The sequence below is a fragment of the Saccopteryx leptura genome, chromosome 5 (genome assembly GCF_036850995.1).
Source record: "Saccopteryx leptura isolate mSacLep1 chromosome 5, mSacLep1_pri_phased_curated, whole genome shotgun sequence".
Lineage (NCBI taxonomy): Eukaryota > Metazoa > Chordata > Mammalia > Chiroptera > Emballonuridae > Saccopteryx > Saccopteryx leptura.
The window spans coordinates 213,350,534-213,371,075 of record NC_089507.1 but is presented as its reverse complement, the minus strand read 5'-3'; the positions used below and the strand labels follow the sequence as shown (position 1 = coordinate 213,371,075).

Sequence of the window (20,542 nt, the reverse complement as noted above, 5' to 3'; positions counted from 1 at the left end):
CAGGGCCTTTGCCCATACTGTCCTCTGCTCAGTGCATTCATGTTTCCCTCCTCAGTTAACTATTAACAGCTCTCAGCCCAAGTACGGTCTTTCAGGAAACCCTCCCTGGTTTTCTTATGTCTCTTCCAGCAGACCTTGAAAGCCCAGCTGTGATGAGAGGGAACACATGTCTCCAGACTGAAAAATCCTGACAGAGTTGGCCAGTTGCAATTATGTTGCATGTTTACAAATGCTCAGAAACATTGGGAAGGAACCCTTTCTGGGGCTGGAGAAAGGAGGGGAGTTCCCTATTACTTTATTGGATCAGTTTTTAGGTTGGAACAAAAAATGGAGCCTGACCAGGCGGTGGTGCAGTGGATAGAGCATCGGACTGGGATGCGGAAGGACCCAGGTTCGGGACCCTGGGGTTGCCAGTTTGAGCACGGGCTCATCTGGCTTGAGCAAAAAGCTCACTAGCATGGACCCAAGGTCACTGGCTCGAGCGGGGGGGTTATTCAGTCTGCTGAAGGCCCGGGGTCATGGCACATGTGAGAAAGCAATCAATGAACAACATTGTGAATCAATGTTCACAAAAAAAACAAACAAAAAAACTGATGATTGATGCTTCTCATCTCTCTCTGTTCTTGTCTGTCTGTCCCTCTGTCTGGCTCTCTCTCTGTCCCTGTTAAAAAAAAAAAAAGGTAATGAAGCCTACCTCTGTTGGAGGCTATGAGGCTATGAGGTGCGAAGGAAGTGAAACCAAACGGACACAGAGAAGGGAGGCGAGAACAGGCATTTCCCAGCCCCAGATTTGCTCGCAGCACACAGTCCCAAAACCCAGCCCAAACACCATCCAAAATATTTATTAAAACTAAAGCAGGAGAAAACAGAACTGTTAGGAAGGCAAATCAAAGTGCAGATTGGAGAATGGGGCAGAGCAAGAAGTGGGGTAGAGGGGGCACTTCAAATGCCACAAGAGGCACCCCAGTGGGCTGGGGTCGGGGGGAGGCCGTTCACCCACCCCTCCTGCCCACCCTGTCAGTGAAGGTCCCCTACTCACCTCTCCCAGCTCACATCCATCCTGGGGAAGCTGGAACCCTGCAGTGCGCCCCTGGGGACACCCCCTGGACCCACCCATGGCTGTCAGTCAGTCTGTCTCCCTCCCTCACTCTCCCAATAAATAAAACTGCTCAGGCCCTAGTTCCTTCAGAGTGGGGCAAAGAACAGCTCAGGGACCCCTGCCCTCACTCAGGGGCACTAGGGAGTTGGGACATCAACCCCATATCCCTTCTACCCTTTGCTGGTGCCCCAGGCTTGCCAAAGAGGCCTTGATAAATAAATAACGCTCCATTAAAGCTTCGGTCAGAAAAACCTTTAAGACGACAGAAGTGCTCTCGCTGTCCTGCAAACAAGCAGGCCAAGGCCTCACCACCGGGCCTGGTCAGCACGCAGTATACTGGGGGCAGGTGGCCACCCTGGGCCTGTGGGGCCCCTGGAGCAAGGAGACCAAAAGTGCAGTTAGAGCCCCCACCACACACACACACATTCATGCACACATGTGGACACACACGTGGACACACTGGGGCGTGTTTTCAGTGCACGCACAGTTGTGTTCACCTTCATTCCCCGGTACATGCACACACACATGCTCACACACCACTCACCCTGTGTACACACATGTTGGGTGCTGGGTGCATGCACATACACACCACAAACAGAGTCTTTCCCTTCCTGGCTTGCTCAGCCTCTTGGCAGTAGCCAGACTCCAGAGCTAGAGCTTCTGGAAATGGGAAAGGGGTATAAATTAAACGTTTCCAATCAGGCTGGGAGGGTGGCCAGGGACAGGGGCTCCAGGACTGCAGAGACAGGGCGGACATCTCAGAAAGCCCTGGCCCCCAAAATCCCTGTCAGAAATCCAGGGGGGTGAGGTCCCCAAAGTCACAGTCGAAGAGGTCTCTGATGCCCTCGCCCTCCTCAAGGCCAAAGTGGTAGTCGAGGGCCTCGTGGGGCGGAGACAGGCTGATGAACTCCTCAGGCAGGAGGCTGGAGAAGTCCTCCCGCACATTCTCCAGGAGCGAGTCGGCTGCCACCAGGGGGGACAGGCGGTCCTCGTCCATGGGGGCCCGCAGGCCACCCGTCCGGGAAAGCAGAGGTTCTGGGGAGATGGGGGAGCATCACAGGCCAGGGATACTCCGGCAAGGAGGGCAGGAGGGGCTGTCGTGACTGTCCCACCCCCTCATCACCCACCTTGCTCCAGGCCGAGCAGGGACTGGCTGGGATCCGTGTCGGGGGTGGACGGGAAGGATGATGATGGTGGCACTGTGGTGGTGGGGTCCGTGGCCCTGTCCTCCTCCCCCCCAGAAGCTGCCTCCTGGGATGGGGTCTTCCCAGGGCTGATCGCATCTGGGCTCTCCTCAGGGCACAGGAAAACATCAATGGGGCCTTGCTTGCTCTTAAGGGAGATCTGAAAGGTCTGCAATGGAGGCAGTAGGCTGGGTAAACTGAGGCTCAGCTGATCAACTTCCCAGCCAGCCTATCCTGATGAGGGCTGGAGTCCTACATCTCACCTCTGATGAGTCCACGGCTTGAAGCTGAGTCTCGGGAGGGGCCTTGATGACCATGACCATCTGCTCTGCAGGGTCTGCGATGCTACGAAGGTCCTGGCAGGTCACGTAGGCCAGGGTTGGTGGAGTTAAGAGCCACATGACCTTTAACCTCTGAGGGGTTATCCACTCAGATAGCTAAAGCAGAACCCACAATTGTTTAGTCTCTCCTGTCCTCCCCATCCCTCACCTGGAACATAGTTAGTACTCAAGCCTATCTTGTGCCCTTGAACCTCCCCATCTACCGTATAAGCATCAACTTATAGTAGTTGCTTCCTGTATGTGCCTTGACCAGGCAAGCCCAGGCGACCTCAGCGTTCCAGGCCACCACTTTATCCACGGCACCACCACAGGTCAGGCTCATTTCCCACATCTGTCTGAGTCCATTCTATCCATCTAATCTGAAGGTAATGATGACTGCCTGCAGTGACTTCATGTAAGTTACTTAACATAACTCCAGGCCTGGTGCTGAAACATTTCTGACTCATGATCTTGGTACCAAATTAGTGGCTGTCTCCAAAATTTATATACATAATTTGGGTATTCACTTAAAAAAACAAACTTATTTTAAAATCGTTTCTCTTTTTGTAAATGATAAAAACTTGTATCGCTAACCCTGAAGCTACAACCAAATACTGAATCGCTGTACTAAAGGTTTGCCACTGCTGTACTAGCTTTTCTTGTTTTAATTTAGCCATTCTGGAATTTGATTTTTTCCCTCCTTTTACAAATGAAGACGAGACTCAGAAGTAACTTATTCAAACGTCAGTGAGTAAATGCTGAGCAAGGACTTGCTTGCAAAGCCAGGGTCCTCTCCTGAATCCGGGGCCTAAGGCAGCCTCTCTAGTCCCACTGGGCAGGGCCCAGCCCACTAGGCCCGCCATCCACAGCCCAAGGATATCGCTGGCTGTCAGCATCCTCGGAGAGCAGCCGGCGCTGAGTGGTACAGATGTGGATCAGGTGGTCCAGCTGCCGCTCATTCTCCTGAAGTTGCTGGAGGTCCTGAGTCAGGCCCTCGAGCCGCCCACCAAGCCCCATTGCTGCATGGCTGCCTCTGTGGGGAGTACAAGGAGGGTTAACAGCCCTTGGGCGCTCCGCCCAGGAGCCCTGGCCCTCTGCACCCAGTCTGCTGCTGCCTCTGCTCGGAGGCGAGCCCTTGCTCCTCTCTCGGTCTGGCTCCTCAACTGGCCAACAGCAGAGGGCCGAAGCAAGGCTCCGAGTCGGGCTGGCACAGGTTTATTTACTTAATTTATTTATTCATTCATTCATTCATTTTTAGAGAGAGAGGAGAGAGAGAAAGAGCGAAAGAGGGGGAGGAGCAGGAAGCATCAACTCCCATATGTGCCTTGACCAGGCAAGCCCAGGGTTTCGAACCAGCAACCTCAGCATTCGAAGTCGATGCTTTACCCACTGCGCCACCACAGGTCAGGCCAGACTGGCACAGGTTTAAAGTCAGATGGGAGTATCTGTAAACACCTGCCTGTCCCTCAGAGTCAGGTGGATAAGTAAATTATGGCACAGACATGCCATGAAATACTACACAGTGCACGAAACGTACAGACAGGGAAGTACTTCTAAGACGTTGTCAAGTAAAAAGAAAAAGATGCAGAATGGAGTGATCTATCAAAAAACTGAAACAGCATATGACACAGCAATTCCACTTCTGGGAATAGATCCAAAGGAACCTAAAACACTAATTCAAGGCATGTATAAGAAGCAATCAATGAACAACCAAAACTGCCACAACTACGACTTGATGCTTCTCATCTCTCTCCCTTCCCATCTGTCTATCTCTCTCCAAAAAAAATAAAGCCACCACAGTGGGTCTTGCCATCAACTCCTCCAGGCCGACCCGGCCCAGGCCTCTGCCCATCCTCCTGTTCGGCGGGTACCTACAGCCACTGGATGTGGTTCTTGGACTTCTTGGCAATGAGCTGGATGCCCTCAAGGACATTGGTGATGTCGTAGATGCGCCGTTTCTGCACCTTCAGCACCTCAGCTGCCCAGTTCAGGTCGACCACGCCATCGGCCGAGTGGCGCAGCAGCTCCAGGAAGCGTTTGGTAGTCAGATTCAGGGATGTCTCGTAGCGTGACTTCTCCCCTGGGGATTTCACACCTGGAGGAGAGGACACGCAGGGCAGGGTCCCTCAGCCGGGCCAGCCTCCCTGGCAATGCAGGGCAGGAGGATGAGGCTGGGGTAGGCAAGTGACTCCTTCCCTGGGTGCAGCCACGCAGGGAGGCCCTGTGGCTGCCGCCTGCCGACAGCAGCATTCCTTTTCCGGCTGGGGAACTCCCACCCCCAGGGCCTGGGGAAGCCATGCCAGGCAGCCACTCCAGCTGCCCTTTGGGGCCCCAGAGGCCTGGCTCAGGCCCAGGCCTGACAGAACTCAGTTTGCAAACATGTTTGTCGTCCACACCCCCAACCTGGGCCCAGCAGTCGGGGGCCTGCTCTAGCCTGAGCTTCGTGGGTACCTCTTCCTGGGTGGCGGCCTCTGCCCCGGACTGGCCCGCTGCTCTCAGCCAGGTACTGATGGTCAGTTTCCAGGTCCAGCCTCCGCTTCACCTGCAGCAAAAACAACAGGAGGAGACCCAGTAACAGGAGAGGCCACAAAAGACCTGGCTGAGGCTCTTGGGCCATCCCATCTCAGTTTCCCTGCTAGGGTGCCTATGCGTGTGAGGGGAGACCCTATGGGACACAATGCTACCACACACGACAGACCACTCAACTGGAAGGCGAAGACCCAAGTTCTAGTCCCAGCTCTACCACTACCTACCTGGAGGTTAAAAATATGTCTGTAAATTTTTTTTTTTAATGTGGCGTGTAGTAGCACAGCCAGAAACTAAATTTGTATATCTTAAAGCTAGGGTTTTCTTTTATTTCTTTATTCAATTTTAGAAGAGAGAGAGAGAGAAAGAGAAAGAGAAAGAAGGGGGAGGAACAGGAAGCATCAACTCCCATATGTGCCTTGACCAGGCAAACCCAGGGTTTTGAACCAGTGACCTCAGCATTCCAGGTGGACGCTTTATCCACTGTGCCACCACAGGTCAGACTGTCTGCAAATTTTTTTTTCTTTCCCTTTTTTTTGTATTTTTCCGAAGCTAGAAACAGGGAGGCAGTCAGACAGACCAGGATCCACCCAGCATGCCCACCAGGGGGCGATGCTCTGCCCATCTGGGTTGTCGCTCTGCTGCAATGAGAGCCATTCTAGCGCCTGAGGCAGAGGCCATGGAGCCATCCTCAGCACCAAGGCCAACTTTGCTCCAATGGAGCCTTGGCTGTAGGAGGGGAAGAGAGAGACAGAGAGGAAGGAGAGGGGGAGGGGTGGAGAAGCAGATGGGCGCTTCTCCTGTGTGCCCTGGCCGGGAATCGAACCCAGGACTCCCGCATGCCAGGCCGACGCTCTACTACTGAGCCAACTGGCCAGGGCCTGTCTGTAAATTTTCTTATACTCCTCCTTTCAAAAGATGGAGCGTAATTCTCCTCCCCTTAAATATGTGCCAGATCTGATAACTTGCTTCTAATGAACTGAGTGTGACACAAGTGAGACACTGTCACTTCAGAGACTGGATCAGAGGCCCACTGGAACTTCCTCCTTGCTATGCTATTTTGGATCACTCACTCTGGGTGGAGCCAGCTGCCATGTCATACAGGTCCTCAAATAGCCCTGAGGACAGGCCCAAGTGGCAAGGAACTGACACCACCTCCCAAGGGCAATATGGGTGAGTTTAGAAACAAAGCCTCCAACCCTAGTCCTGCCTTTTGACTACTGGAGCCCCTGCCAACATTTCAGCTGCAGCCTCAGAACACACCCGGAGCCCACTAAGTCTGTCCTGAGCTCCTGATCTGCAGAAACAGTGTGATAACAAATGTTTGTTTTAAGTCTTTCGGATACAGGACCCTTGGGCAAGTCGTGATCTCTCTCAGGTTTCTGACTGCCTGTGAACATGGCAGCAGCTGGTGCTCACCATGTGCTTTGCACATAGTGGTAGTTCATTCCATACCGTGGACTAGCAGCACAATGATGGCCCCATTTTACAGATAAAGCAATCGAAGCACAGCTAGGCCCAAGGTCACAGAGCCAGGGATCCCTGATTTGGTCGCACGCACACAATGGGAATTGCCCCGTAAGTCTCACAAGGCGTCTCAAACACATCCAAAAGGAGATGTCCCTCCCGGCCCCACCCACATGGTTTCCCAAGCTAGCAGCTCCTTGAGCCCTGCCACCGACCTCATCACACCAACTTGCCAAGAAATCCCATCGCCAGTCACTACCGCCTCCGGCTGGACCTTCCGGCTGTCTCCCCAACAATTTCCCCGCCTCCACCTTAGAGTCTTCATCTGTCAGTTTCTCCACGTGACCCTCCGCTGAGGCATTTTCCTTCACAAACCTGCGCTCCAAGCCTTGGCCTGGGATGGTTCCCTCCCAGGCTGCTGACTCCTTCCTTCCTACCCTTCACACCCCCACGTCCACGGGCAGGCACCTTCCCTATCACCTAAGCCGTCTGATCCTGCAACAGACTGCACCTCTCCTCCCTCTGAAATGCCTCTGACCCAATCTTCCCCCACACTGTTCCTTACTACAGATTTCTGCAGATGTTTGTCCCACCAAGGAGCCAGGGAGCCCCTCAGAAGCAGGTACTGGGTCTAAATACGCTACACACAGTGTCTGGTATGGGAGCCTGGGCATCAGCAAATGTTTGCTTAACTAACCTTCCACATGCTGATGGGCCCGGACAGCATCACGCACCTGGATTCCCTCAGGTGTCCTGGGGGCAGAAGAGCCAGCACGTGCTGGGTGCTTCCTGTGCACCGAATACCACTAAGGAACTGCTTCATCTGCATCCGCTCACCAGACCCTCCGCCCACACCCTGCGGTCCGTGCGACCATGCCCTCCATTCACAAGGAGTGGTCACCCGAGACAGTGCGAGGTGGAGGCTGGACTTCAACCTTCAGGGGCTGGCACAGAGACCATGTCAATATCCACCTTAGGTCCTGCCTTCCTAGAACCTAGTCCAGAAGCCCGGCCCCCAAAGCCAAACAGAATGTTCCTTCTTTAGCATTTCCCCTCCTGCCTGAACCCTAGCAGTCTCCTGACAAGTGCACCCCTAGCCTTCTCTGTTCCCCAGGCCCCTGCCCACCCCGAAGGCAGGGCAATGCCAAGCAGATGGGCAGACATCTCCAGCAACACTCTCTACAGATAGTGGCACCGAGCCCCCTGAAAGGCACAGAACACTGGTAAAAAAACAACCGGGACTGCTCAGATACCCATCATGGGAGCAGGCTACGGACTGAGGGTCATCCACACCCTGAGTACCACCCAACTGCCAAAGACGGGGGCAGGTCGGCAGAAGCCTCTCAGACCCCAACAAAAAAGATTGTTTTAGGGCAATGCATGTATATAATCCCTTTCTGGATTAAAAAATTCACGAACCATTTTTTCTGTGGTTGTTTCTATCATTATAGAATGCATTTCCGAGGCTACCTACGTAGGGGGCGAGGGCCATGGGGGATTACCTTATCTATCAACTGTGGATGGTACACTGTTTGAACATGGATATTTAAAAAAAATTACATTTTTTTAAATTTTAGAAAAAGCCCTGGCTAGGTAGCTTAGTTGGTTGGAGCATTGTCCCAACGTGCCAAGGTTACAGGTTCAATCCCTGCCTGGGCACATGCAAGGAGCAACCAGTGGATGCGTGGGTGAGCGGAACAGTGAATCAGTGTTTCTCTCTCCCTCTCCCTTCTGCTCTCTATAAAATCGATTAAAAAATAATAAGATTTTAGAAAAAGAAAGCTGTCACTACTTTAAAGTAAAAAAAAAAAGTGTATTGCATTTATTTTTGAAAGCCGTAACAATAGGGCAGAGGTAGACAGGAAGGGCCAGGAGAAATGGCTGACTTGCAGAGCCTTGTAAGCAGGTGCTCAACGAATGCTCGCTAATGTACAAGCTGAGCCTGTAGCTTGTTTCAACTACCCCCAGCCTCGGCCAGATGCTCAGTCAGAGTGTTGTCCCACACGCCAAGGTTGCACGTTTGATCCCCAGTCAGGGCACATACAAGAATCAACCAATGAATGCATAAGTAGAACAACAAATCAATGTTCCTCTCTTTCTAAAATCAATCAATTTAAGTTTTTTTTTTGTTTTTCTTTTTTACAGAGACAGAGAGAGTCAGATAGAGACAGACAGGCATGAACGGAGAGAGATAAGAAGCATCAATCATTTTTTTGTTGCGACACCTTAGTTGTTCACCGATTGCCCTCCCATATGTGCCCTGACTGTGGACCTTCAGTAGACCGAGCAACACCTTGCTGGAGCCAGCGACCTTGGGTCCAAGCTGGTGAGCTTTGCTCAAACCAGATGAGCCCGCGCTCAAACTGGTGACCTCGGGGTCTTGAACCTGGGTCTTCTGCATCCCAGTCCGACGCATTATCCACTGTGCCACCACCTGGTCAGGCCAATTTGTTTTTTTTTAAAAACTGCCTCCCCAGTGGCGCAGTGCATCAGACTGGGATGCGGAAGGACCCAGGTTCGAGACCCCAAGGTCGCCAGCTTGAGTGCGGGCTCATCTGGTTTGAGCAAAGCTCACCAGCTTGGACCCAAGGTCGCTGGCTCCAGCAAGGGGTTACTCTGTCTGCTGAAGGCCCGCGGTCAAGGCACATATGAGAAAGCAATCAATGAACAACTAAAGTGCCACAATGAAAAACTGATGATTGATACTTATCTCTCTTCGTTCCTGTCTGTCTGTCCCTATCTATCCCTCTCTCTGACTCTGTCTAATAAATAATAATAATAAAACCTTAAAAAAAAAAGAGGAAAAAAAAAACTGCCTTCCCAGCCCTGGCCAGTTGGCTCAGTGGTAGAGCATCAGCCCAGCATGTGGAAGTCCCATGTTCGATTCCCAGTGAGGGCACACAGAAGCGACCATCTGCTTCTCCACACCTCCCCGTGTTTCTCTCTCTCTCTCTTTCTCCCCCTCTTCAGCAGCCATAGCTCAGCTGGTTCCAGCCACCACCATCCTGGAGCTGGCTTCAGGCGCAGGCTGGTGCCGGTGGCCATTGCCTCAGGCACTAGAAAAATGGCTCTGTTGCTGAGCAATGGAGCAACTAGCCCCTGATAGGCAGTTTCACCCTACAGTGGGCTAGCGGGGTGGATCCCAGTCAGGTGCATATGGGAATCTGTTTCTCTGCCTCCCCTCCTTTCACTATAACTAAAAAAAAGCAACAAAAACAAACTGCCCCCCCAAAATACCAATGCAGTGGGTCAGTCGAGGCTTTAGCTCACATGCAAGTGGCTAACCACAGGTATAAGTTGGGGGGCGCTGGAGGGCAAAAGCCGGGCCCATTTTTCTGGCCTTCAGCTCCAGGATGGTGGTAGCTCCCATCCCTACCCACCAGCAGGAGATGCCCACCAGCCCTAAGTACTGTGAGGGCAGAGGCCGCTCACTTGCCTCTTGGCCTAGTACCTCGCGGATGCTCACTAACTGAACTGTGAATGAGTGGGATGCTCAGGCCCCCTTGAAGCTGCTTCAGACACCACTTGGGATGAAGCAGAGGTCATGTTTCATGTTTCCCAGTCCGTGGCAGTCTCTCTGAGCCTGGAATTTAGCTCCCTGAGGGCAGAACCCCAGGGCCTGCTGAGTACCTGTAAGTCAACTAAATGGAAGTTATTTTCCAGGCCCCAAGCTGGTACCCAAAGGGACAGGCAACTAGGGTATATGTGACAAGCCAGGGGAACCACCCCCCAAACCATCACTCATTAGGAGGAAGAACCCCTGGGCTTCCTTCAACCTTAATTAGCATCTCCAGGAGGCGATTCACCCAATGGTTAGGGTAACAACTCAGTTAATTTCTACTGGTCCCACCATTCACTAGTTGAATTGCCTAGTTCTAACATCTCTCAGCCTTAGCTTCCCTATCTGTAAAAGGGGAAGGTTGTTGAGAAGGTTAAATGGGTTTTAATTGGGTACAGTGCTAGGCCCAGAACCTAACAAACAAAACAGTCGTAAAACAATGGTGCCATTATCATCATTATTATTAGCATCTTGATGATTCCGGAAGGAAGGCAGCACTGGGCATGGGGCCAAGGGAGTTAGGGGATGCCTCAGGGACCAGCTGCCACCTAGGCCTCCACTGGCAGTCGAGTAGCTTCCACCTCCTTCCCCTAGGCCCTGCCTCACCTCTCCCACTTGCTTCAAGACCCTGCTGAGACCCTACCCTGCCTGGCAGTTGCCTCTGCCTGCCAGTCTGTGCCCCACCTTCACCCACAGGCTGTGCCAGTCAAACTGGTCTCCGCACCCTGTCCTGCAGCCCACAAGTCCAAGCTCCAGGCCTCCACTCCCTTCTTCCCATTTAATTCAGCCATCTCTTCTTGCCCCCCCCCCCCCCCATTTGAACTGATCTTAGCCTCTTGTTGCTCAGGAGATGTCTTTATCAAGACATCTCCTCGGGATGTTTACTCTCTCCTGGCACTGAGGGCCTCTTCTCCAGCTCCCAGAGGCCCAGCCACCCAGTACTGCCACAGGGCCCAGGGGTCTGCCTGCCTGATTAATGAGGTTCCATGGCAACCAGAGCCTGGGAGGGTGGAGGATGGCAGATGGAAGGACAGGCAGAGGGAGGGGAATTAGCAGCTGGCCCAGCCACCCCGCCCTGCAAAGAAGGCCTCCCAGCCAGGCCAGTCCCCAGAGCCCCAAGCTTGCACCTGGCAGTCCAATATCAAGGCAGAAAGGAGTGCTGCCTCAATGACTCTTCCACGGTCTGGCCCCAGGACGCCCCTCTTCACCTCCCCAAGCAGCCAAGCCCACTACCCAGCTACAAGTTCTGGTTTGAAGTCAGCAGGCCACAGTTCAAATTCCAGTCCCACCACTTGCAGCCGTGAGACCCAGGGCAAGTCACTTCCCCTCTCTGGGCCTCAGATTAGATGGGCACAGTGACAACTCCGAGCTCACACAACCCGGCTTGGGAGTTTTAGCCGGCTTGAAGTCGGCCAGAGGTCTGGCATGCGGGCAGCACCAGCTGAATACATGTGGGCCATTATTAATGACTCTGACCCGCTCCGGTGAGGCTCAGAGCACAGAGGAACAAACAGGGACTGGCCCGAGATCACCCGAACCCCGGGGCGGGGCCCGGAGGCTCAACCCAGGATCGGCACCGCCCAGTCCGGGCTCCATAGCCCACCCCTCCCCCTCGCCTCCAGGCCCCACACCGCGCCCCGCCAATGAGTGCGCGGGGGTCTAGACAGCGAGCACACTCGGCCCAGTGTCCCTGGTGTCCGTACCGGCGGGCGGCCGAGTGCGGGGCGCGGCGCGCTGGGTGTGGGCCGGGGTGCCTGCGGCGTGGCGAAGAGCAGCAGGTCGGGGTCACGGGGGCCCGCGGCAGGCACGGCGGGGCCGGCGGGAGCCGGCGGGGCGCTGGCCTCCTGCGCCGTAGAAATGATGACGATCTGCGAGGAGTCGAGCAGCCGCAGCGCGCCGGCCCCAAGCAGGGCCTCCAGCGCCGGCGCGCATGGGCCGCCCGCGGGGGCCACGGCCATGGCGCTCACGGCCCACGCGGCCCGGGTGGCAGGCGCCGGCGGCGGCGCGGGCCCATGACGGCAGGCCGCGGCGAGGGCTCGATCCCGCTCCGGATCCCGCTCCGCCCCCGGCCGCCGCTGCCTGCAAAGTCCCGGCCACTTTTGCGCGCCAAATCCTTTTTGCCGCGAAAGAGCCACGAGCCGCCGAGCGCTGCTACTATTGGCTGTCCGGGAAGTGACGGAGGCGACGGCGACAGCACCCATTGGCTGCAGCGCGCCGGACCGGCTGCGGAGGGCGGAACAGGGCAGCGGTGCGAGGAAGCACGGCCAATAGTAGAATGGGGCGCGCGCAAGCTTTGTCGGGGCGGTGCCAGGCGCGTTCGCAAGCCCCGCCCCCTGCCGGGGCGTCAGCTGCGCGAGGCGTGGTGTGCCGGCTCCGCTCCGATACCGCTCACCTTGCAGGTCTCTCTAGGTGCAGACCTTGAGGACGCGAGGTCCTGCGTGTACATCACACGGCAGATCCCACTTGACCCCAAGTACCCCCCCACACACCTGTATCCCCAACGCTCTCAGCCCAGATATCTAGGAACTCTCCCTTCCCTTTTCTCGGTTCGCAGGCCCACCTAAGCCCCAGACACATCTTCCATCCTAAACTTGCCCGCGTGTGCCATTTACTTTAAAATCCTCCGCTGGCCCAATCCCTCTCAGCCCGAGCCCAAGCAGAAGGGGGCTGCCAGGAGATGGGGAGGATGTATGTCCCAATACAGTTTGGGATTTTCCTGCAAGCCCTCTTTTATCTTCAATGGCAAATGCACAGCTGATTGAACTCATTCATTTTACAAACGTTTTTGAAAGCCTTCTCCGTGCCCCATCCTTTGTTCAGACCTTGAGGAGCTCAGTCTAGTGAAAAAGGGAGTAGGAGGGACAGAGAGGTAACATGTTTACAATATGATGAGGAATTTACACCATTACATTAACTCCATGTTAGGATCTCACAAAGGGGAGAGTTGAGGGTGCTGAGCATGAAAATGCGTTTATTCTGGAGGCCGTGGGACCTCAGCTGATTTGAACAACATTGTCCTTTCCTCTGTGCCAGCACTGAGGGCAGAAATGTGGAAGGCTTGGTAATTAAAAAAAAAAATTATGTATTGATTTTAGAGAAAGAGAGAGAGAGAAACATCGACTTATTGTTCCACTAATTTATGCATTTGTTGGTTGATTCTTGAATGTGCCCTGACTGGGGATCAAACCTACAACCTTGGCATATCCAGTGGATGCTCTACCCAACTGAGCTACTGGGCCAGGGCAAAGACTTAATCGTTTCTACGAACTCGCCTGCCATCTGGTGGGGATACCCCACAAAAGAAAGAAAAAAGTAGCTAAGACACGAACAAGAAGTCCCTAGGCCCATTAGAAACACCACTTCCTCCACAGTGCCTGATGCTGCCTCTGTTCCAGCGCTGACCACGCCGTCGCTCCATCTGCCTACCCTACCAGATTTCTCCCAACACTGGGCTGAGCACAGCTCAGAGCAGGTGCTCTGAGGGGTTATGAAAGGAAAGCAGGCTGGTGATGCCAGCGGTTATGTAGAATATGAGACCCTGGTTCTCCAACAGTCGTCCTTCAGCCCCTGGCTTCAGAATCACCCGGGCACTTTTTTGGTTTTTTTTTTTTCCAAGAGCGAGGAAGAAAGAGAGATGAGAAGCATCAACTTGTAGTTGCAGCACTTTAGTTGTTCATAAATTGCTTCTCATTCGTGCCCTAATCAGGATGCTCCAGCTGAGCCAGTGACCTTGAGCTCAAGCCAACGACCTAGGGCTTCAAGCCAGTGACCATGGGATCATGTTGATGATCCCACACTCAAGCCAGTGAGCCTGTGCTCAAGCCAGATGAGCCCGTGCTCAAGTACGGGCACTTGTTCATTTTGGTCCCATCCAGCCCCTTCCAGTTTAGATCTCTAAGGGCTTAGGAATACACATTTGCACAAGCAATCCCCCACCTCTATTCCAGGTGACTTTTTTTTTTTTAACAGAGACACAGAGAGTCAGAGAGGGATAGACAGGGACAGATAGGGACAGATAAGGACAGATAGACAGGAAGGGAGAGAGATGAGAAGCATCAATTCTTCACTGCAGCTCCTTAGTTGTTCGTTGATTGCGTTCTTATATATGCCTTGATGGGGGGGGGGGCTACAGCAGACTGAGTGACCCCTTCCTCAAGCCAGCGACCCTAGGCTCAAGCCAGTAACCTATGGGCTCAAGCCAGCGACCATGGGGTCATGTCTATGATCCCACGCTCAAGCTGGTGAGCCAGTGCTCAAGCCAGATGAGCCCACACTCAAGCCGGAGACCTCAGGGTTTTGAACCTGGGTCCTCCGCGTCCCAGTCCGATGCTCTATCCAGTGCATCACCGCCTGGTCAGGTTCCAGGTGATTTAAATGCACAATCACATTTAAGAACAGATTGGGCCTGACCAGGCGGTGGCGCAGTGGATAGAGCAACGGACTGGGATGCCGAAGACCCAGGTTCAAGACCCTGAGGTCGCCAGCTTGAGTGCGGGCTCATCTGGTTTGAGCAAAAAGCTCACCAGCTTGGACCCAAAGTCGCTGGCTCAAGCAAGGGGTTACTTGGTCTGCTGAAGGCCCGCGGTCAAGGCACATATGAGAAAGTAATCAATGAACAACTAAGGTGTTGCAATGCACAACGAAAAACTAATGATTGATGCTTCTCATCTCTCTCCCTTTCTGTTTGTTGGTCCCTGTCTATCCCTCAATCTGACTCTCTCTCTGTCTCTGTAAAAAAAAAAAAATAATAAATAAAATAAAATTTTAAAAATAAATAAATAAATAAATAAAAGAACAGATTGGTATACCTGTATAATCAAAATGTGTGGTGCAGTCTCAAATTACAGCCCCTTGAAGACATTTCTCAGCTTCAGGTCCTGAGCTGTAAGACTGCACGTTGCTTTGGCCTCTTCCAGGGTTGCCATGAGAACGAAGAGCATGAGATCTGAAAGTGTTTTATAAACTATGAAGTGGTTTAGGAAAACAGTAGGAGTTTCCCAAGCAGTTTGTGAAATCACTCATTGCAAATCCTAGACTGTGTCCACATTAGAAAAGGCCATAGAGACTACATAGCCTCATAGCCTCTTGCTATAGAGGAGAAAACTGAGGGCTGTTAGGGGTAGGGACCTGTGAAACTAGCCAGTGATAGAATCTAGCCTTCAATGGATTTCCAGCTGCGAGGTCAGCCCATCCCCTTTCTCCTCCCCAGATAGAGAAGCTACGACCTTTAGAATGATAGGTCTCATTCAAAAAAAAAAAGCCAGAACCTGACAGAGGGAGAGAAAATCCAGCAACATTCCCATTCCAGTTGGAGTTCCTTTTTTTCACATTTTCCCAAAGGGTCTCAATAACAGTAATAGTCATCTTTTTTTCCCCCTCCTGCAAGTAAAGGAAGGCCTTATTGGCCATGCAGGAGGAAAGTCAGGAAAAGGGGGCCTTGGAGAGAGCTTCGGGGGGTTAAGCCCAGGACAGGAGCTTATCTAGCAGGTGAAAAGTCTATTATTCGGTCTTGGTCGCCCAAAGCCAGGGGTTTTCCAAAGCCCTGCCCTCCTCAAAGTATCTGAGTACACACCTTCCCAGGTAGAAGCAGATGCCCTCCTTGCCACAATCCCTCTCCTGCTCAGCAGAAAGGAGTGAAGACCAGAATTCCCAGTGTGGAAGCAAGGAAGAGATAAGGGCCTTCTGTATCTATTAATACCCACTTGAAAATAGTCAAGGCCCGATAGGTGGGGTGCCTTGGCCCTAAGCCTGGTTGATCCTGATAACGCTGTTCTCAATGTCAACAGTTCTCCTCTGGCTGGTAGCTTTCCAAAAAACCCACAATTACTGGGCAGCCACTTCTATAGAGGATCTGCTTTCAAACCAACAGTTCCATAAGGAAAGTTTTTTTATCCACAGGGTTCAGGAAGAAGGAGAGGGGCACTCAAAGGTCAAGGTCACACAGCAGAACTGAGATGGGAACGTCACCTGTTCCACTGCAAAACAGAGGACCAGCCCTCCATACCCTGACACCCTCTGGAAATACCCTAAGAGCCAGGCTCAGGGCTGTCAAGATTATAATGCGTGATTTTCAAAAGGTATTAATGCTAGATAATAGCTTAATAAGTAGGTGCTTACCCCCATCAACACTTCCACCAACTCCTTACTCTGCAGGAGTCCAAAGAAGTGGAAGCTCCTGGACCCATGATTCTTGGCCTGAAGACATCTCTCCCGTGATTCTTTTCAAGAGGGAGGATGGTGGAGAAGTGATAGCATGAGCTTCTAAATCAGGGGAGCGTAAACAGGAACCTTGGTCTCTATGACTGTGATGAGTCAATCCACTTCCTCCGAGCCTCGCTCATTTAGTCTACAGATATTTATTAAACAACTACTGTGTGTCAGACGTTGTGCAAGGTGCTGAGGAGACAGCTGCAAGCAAAATAGATTCATCTCTGATACCGGGAGCTCATAGTCAGTGGGAGAGTCAGAATTATTTCTATGGACTTGTTAAAAAGTTTGACGAATGACACAAATAAGTCAAAGCTGTTTATTCCACATAAAGCACCTCCCCTAAATTCTTAGCTTAAAAAAAAAAAAAAAGCCCATGGCCCTGGCCGGTTGGCTCAGCGGTAGAGCGTCGGCCTGGCGTGCAGGAGTCCCGGGTTCGATTCCCGGCCAGGGCACACAGGAGAGGCGCCCATTTGCTTCTCCACCCCTCCCCCTCTCCTTCCTCTCTGTCCCTCTCTTCCCCTCCCGCAGTGAGACTCCATTGGAGCAGGGATGGCCCGGGTGCTGGGGATGGCTCTGTGGCCTCTGCCTCAGATGCTAGAATGGCTCTGGATGCCCCAGAGGGGCAAAGCATCGCCCCCTGGTGGGCATGCCGGGTGGATCCCGGTCGGGCACATGCGGTAGTCTGTCTGACTGCCTCCCCGTTTCCAGCTTCGGAAAAATGAAAAAAAAAAAAAAAAAAAAAAAAAAAAAAAAGCCACCCAGCCTCGACTCAATGGCTTGGTTGGTTAGGACTTCGACCTGAAGTACGGAGGTGGGCAGTTCGATCCCTGGTCGGGGCACATACAGGAACAGATGTTCCTGTTTCTCTCCCTTTCTTTCTCTAATACCAATAAAATAAGCATTAAAAAAAAGAAGCCCTCCGGCCTGACCTGTGGTGGTGCAGTGGATAAAGCGTCGACCTGGAAATGCTGAGGTCGCCAGTTCGAAACCCTGGGCTTGCCTGGTCAAGGCACATATGGGAGTTGATGCTTCCAGCTCCTCCCCCCCTTCTCTCTCTCTGTCTCTCCTTCTCCTCTCTAAAAAAAAAAAAATGAATAAATAAATTAATTAATTAAAAAAAAAAAAAAAAAGAAGCCCTCCAAACATGAACCCCCATCCCATCATTATAAGGAGTACATAATTGGGAGAGATGATTCTGCAGGGACTTAACTTTATTAAGGGCACAGAGACATCCATTGTGGAGTTCTGGCAGAGGGAGGGGGGAGCTTTATGTCTGCAACATTACGTTTGTCCTGAATGATCCCTTGTTGCTCCACTGAGTTCTCTGTTTGACTGACAGTTTACTGTCTCTGGACATGTTCTGTCCCGGTGCCAGTTCGGGCTGTGTCTGAACACAAACCACTTTCTCTACCAAGAGGCCGTCTATCATAGGATCAAACCTTGGGAGTCATATAGATCCCACCTGTGTGGCTTGGCTAAATGACCTTGAGTAAGTGAATGAACCTCTTGAAGAGCTTAGCTTGCTCCATCAGCAGAACAAGGTTCAAAGTCTCTTTTATAGGCTGTCAGGGTTAAATGGGAAAACGACAAGCAGAGCTTGCAAACTGGCGCACAGGTGTGATTTAATTTGCCTACAAAGTACTTATTCTGAATTAGTTTAAAATTTTTAAATTATTTTGTTATTGATTTTAGAGAGAGGAAGGGGGAGAGAGACAGAGAAACATCAGTTCGTTGACGCATCTATCCATGCATTTATTGGTTGATTCTTTTTTTTTTTTTGTATTTTTTTTTCTGAAGCTGGAAACGGGGAGAGACAGTCAGACAGACTCCTGCATGCGCCCAACTGGGATCCACCCGGCACGCCCACCAGGGGCGATGCTCTGCCCCTAAGGGGCATCGCTCTGCCATGACCAGAGCCACTCTAGCGCCTGGGGCAGAGGTCAAGGAGCCATCCCCAGTGCCCAGGCCATTTTTGCTCCAATGGAGCCTTGGCTGTGGGAGGGGAAGAGAGAGACAGAGAGGAAGGAGGGGTTAGGGGGTGGAGAAGCAAATGGGCGCCTCTCCTATGTGCCCTGGCCAGGAATCGAACCCGGGTCCCCCGCACGCCAGGCCGACGCTCTACCGCTGAGCCAACCGGCCAGGGCCTATTGGTTGATTCTTGTATATGCCCAGACCAGGGATCAAACCCAAAACCTTTGCACATCAGGACGATGCTCTAACCCACTGAACTACCTAGCCAGGGTTCGTTTAAAATTTTTAAAAATTGGGAAATGCTATATGAAAATGCAAACAGCTGGCTTTCTTTGAAAACAATAGGATCTGGGAATACTAGCCAGGCCATCATGGTGCTGAGCAGTTGCTGTCCCCTATTGAACCAGAGCCTGGACCCTCCAGACCACCCTAGTCCCTGCCTGGCTTGCCTCACTCAGTGACCTTCCTTGCCATTCCAGCTATCTGAACTTGCCTGGGCCTGGCAGAGAGTAAACACCCAATAAATGTTAACCACTGTTACTGCCACGGAATTGACTGCCACCAGCACAGCTCCTCTGCCTTGCAAGGAACTAAAGAGATGTGGGCATGAAGAGTAGGAAAAGTGGCCATTCAGGGTGAAACAGGAGAGGTGGGGCTTAGCGCCAGCGGACAGCTGCCCGGCTGCGTGGCCTTGGGCAAGCGCTTGGACATTAGTTCGGTCCACATGTTCAGTGGGGTGTAGGCCAGAGGGCCCAAGGTCCAGTGGAAGCACATAGGTCGTATGTCCTTAAGCAAGCCTACCTTCCCCAAACCCTCATTAATCCCCGAGCTCACGCTCTGGGGACCTCTCTCCTCTCCAAGGCTCACCCAGTGTCACTTCCTTTCTTTGCATCACCCCAGCTTGTGAGGAGGGGTAGTGCTTTTCCCAGGAGAGGGGGGAAAGCAGACATAGTAGCCGCTCCTGCCCCAATCAGGGGTGCAGGAACTCGGTAGGGGGCCCTCGGGGCCGAGGCGCTCTGCTTTTTCATCTATAAAATGAGGATGATGATAAGTGTCTGGTTAGCTTTGATAGGGGTGTTGGGACATTAAAGTGCTTAGGACAGGACCTGGCACATAGAGAGTACTCAATAAATGTCAGCTGTTATTAAGAATGAAAGACAAGGCGCTGGCTGGGTGGCTCCGTGGACAGAGCACTGGCACTGTCCCCACATGCAGAGGGTGCAGTTCCATCTCTAGTCAGGGCACATAGGAGAAGCAACCAGTGCGCGCAAAACGAAGTGGAATAATGAGTTGATACTTCCCTCTCCCCTCTCTCTCTCTCTCTCTCTCTCTCTCTCAAATCAATGAAAAAAAACAAAAACAAAACCAAACAAACGTTTTTTAATGATTGAAAGGCAAATAACTGAAGCAGCTGGCCTACATCTGCTGGTTTTTCCAAAGCAGACATGGACAAACTGTTGTCAGGCTGCAGCCCAGGAGAGCTCTCCTGCAGTCGCCCTGCGCTGCCTCCCGAACTCCGCCGGGCAGAGACAAGGAACCAAATCCCCCGAAGAGCAAGGACGTGGGCAGGTGACACAATCCCATGTCCCACTGATTCTAAGACTTTCTTTCCGCATTTGAACATCTCTGATTTGAGGTGCCTCATGCAATCAAGGGCATGATCCTTTTTGCTCAGTAGCTCTTTTCTTTCTTAGGGTTTCAAAATAATGTCATGCCTCATCTTTTATTTTCGGACCTCATCTTTGACGGTCTCTTAGAAGTAACGAGATAATGGTGTACAAGAAATTGCTGGGCACAGTGCCTGCCCTGTCACAGCCGTGGGATTATTCTCATGATCTTCAGCACCGCCAGCACGTTCGCCGTTGGCCGTGGCGGAGCGAGCGGGCTTTTCTTTCTTTTCCTCATTTTCTCCCTGACACCTGCTGACCAGCATTTAGTCCCTGGGTTGACAGGCACATGGCAAATGCGGTCAGGAAGGGGCCCAGGGAGGGCTCAAGATGGGAACAGAAAGCCTTTTTATAATATATTAAGATTCAGAAAGGAGAAGGCAGAGATTTTTTTTTTTTTTTTTTAACAACAACAACAAAAAAAATCGCTGCTGCAAGCCAGGGTTCTATATATGCCGAGCAGGCCAGGAAACCCTGCAGGCCTCATGGAGCTGGCAATGAACCGAAACAGGGGCCTTGTGTCCAGGCCACTGGCTGGC

General features: G+C 52.3%; 1 protein-coding gene across 1 annotated transcript; it reads right to left on the bottom strand.

Annotated features, from left to right (window-relative positions):
- Window positions 1-638: 638 nt before the first annotated feature.
- Window positions 639-12,356, bottom strand: E2F1 (E2F transcription factor 1). Its single transcript, XM_066386220.1, has 7 exons — window positions 11,859-12,356; window positions 5,055-5,145; window positions 4,479-4,698; window positions 3,484-3,636; window positions 2,547-2,661; window positions 2,227-2,452; window positions 639-2,134 (listed from the first exon to the last, which is right to left on the bottom strand). Exons 1-7 carry the CDS (start codon window positions 12,354-12,356, stop codon window positions 1,887-1,889), a joined length of 1,551 nt encoding a protein of 516 aa, XP_066242317.1. The 3' UTR covers window positions 639-1,886.
- Window positions 12,357-20,542: the final 8,186 nt, after the last annotated feature.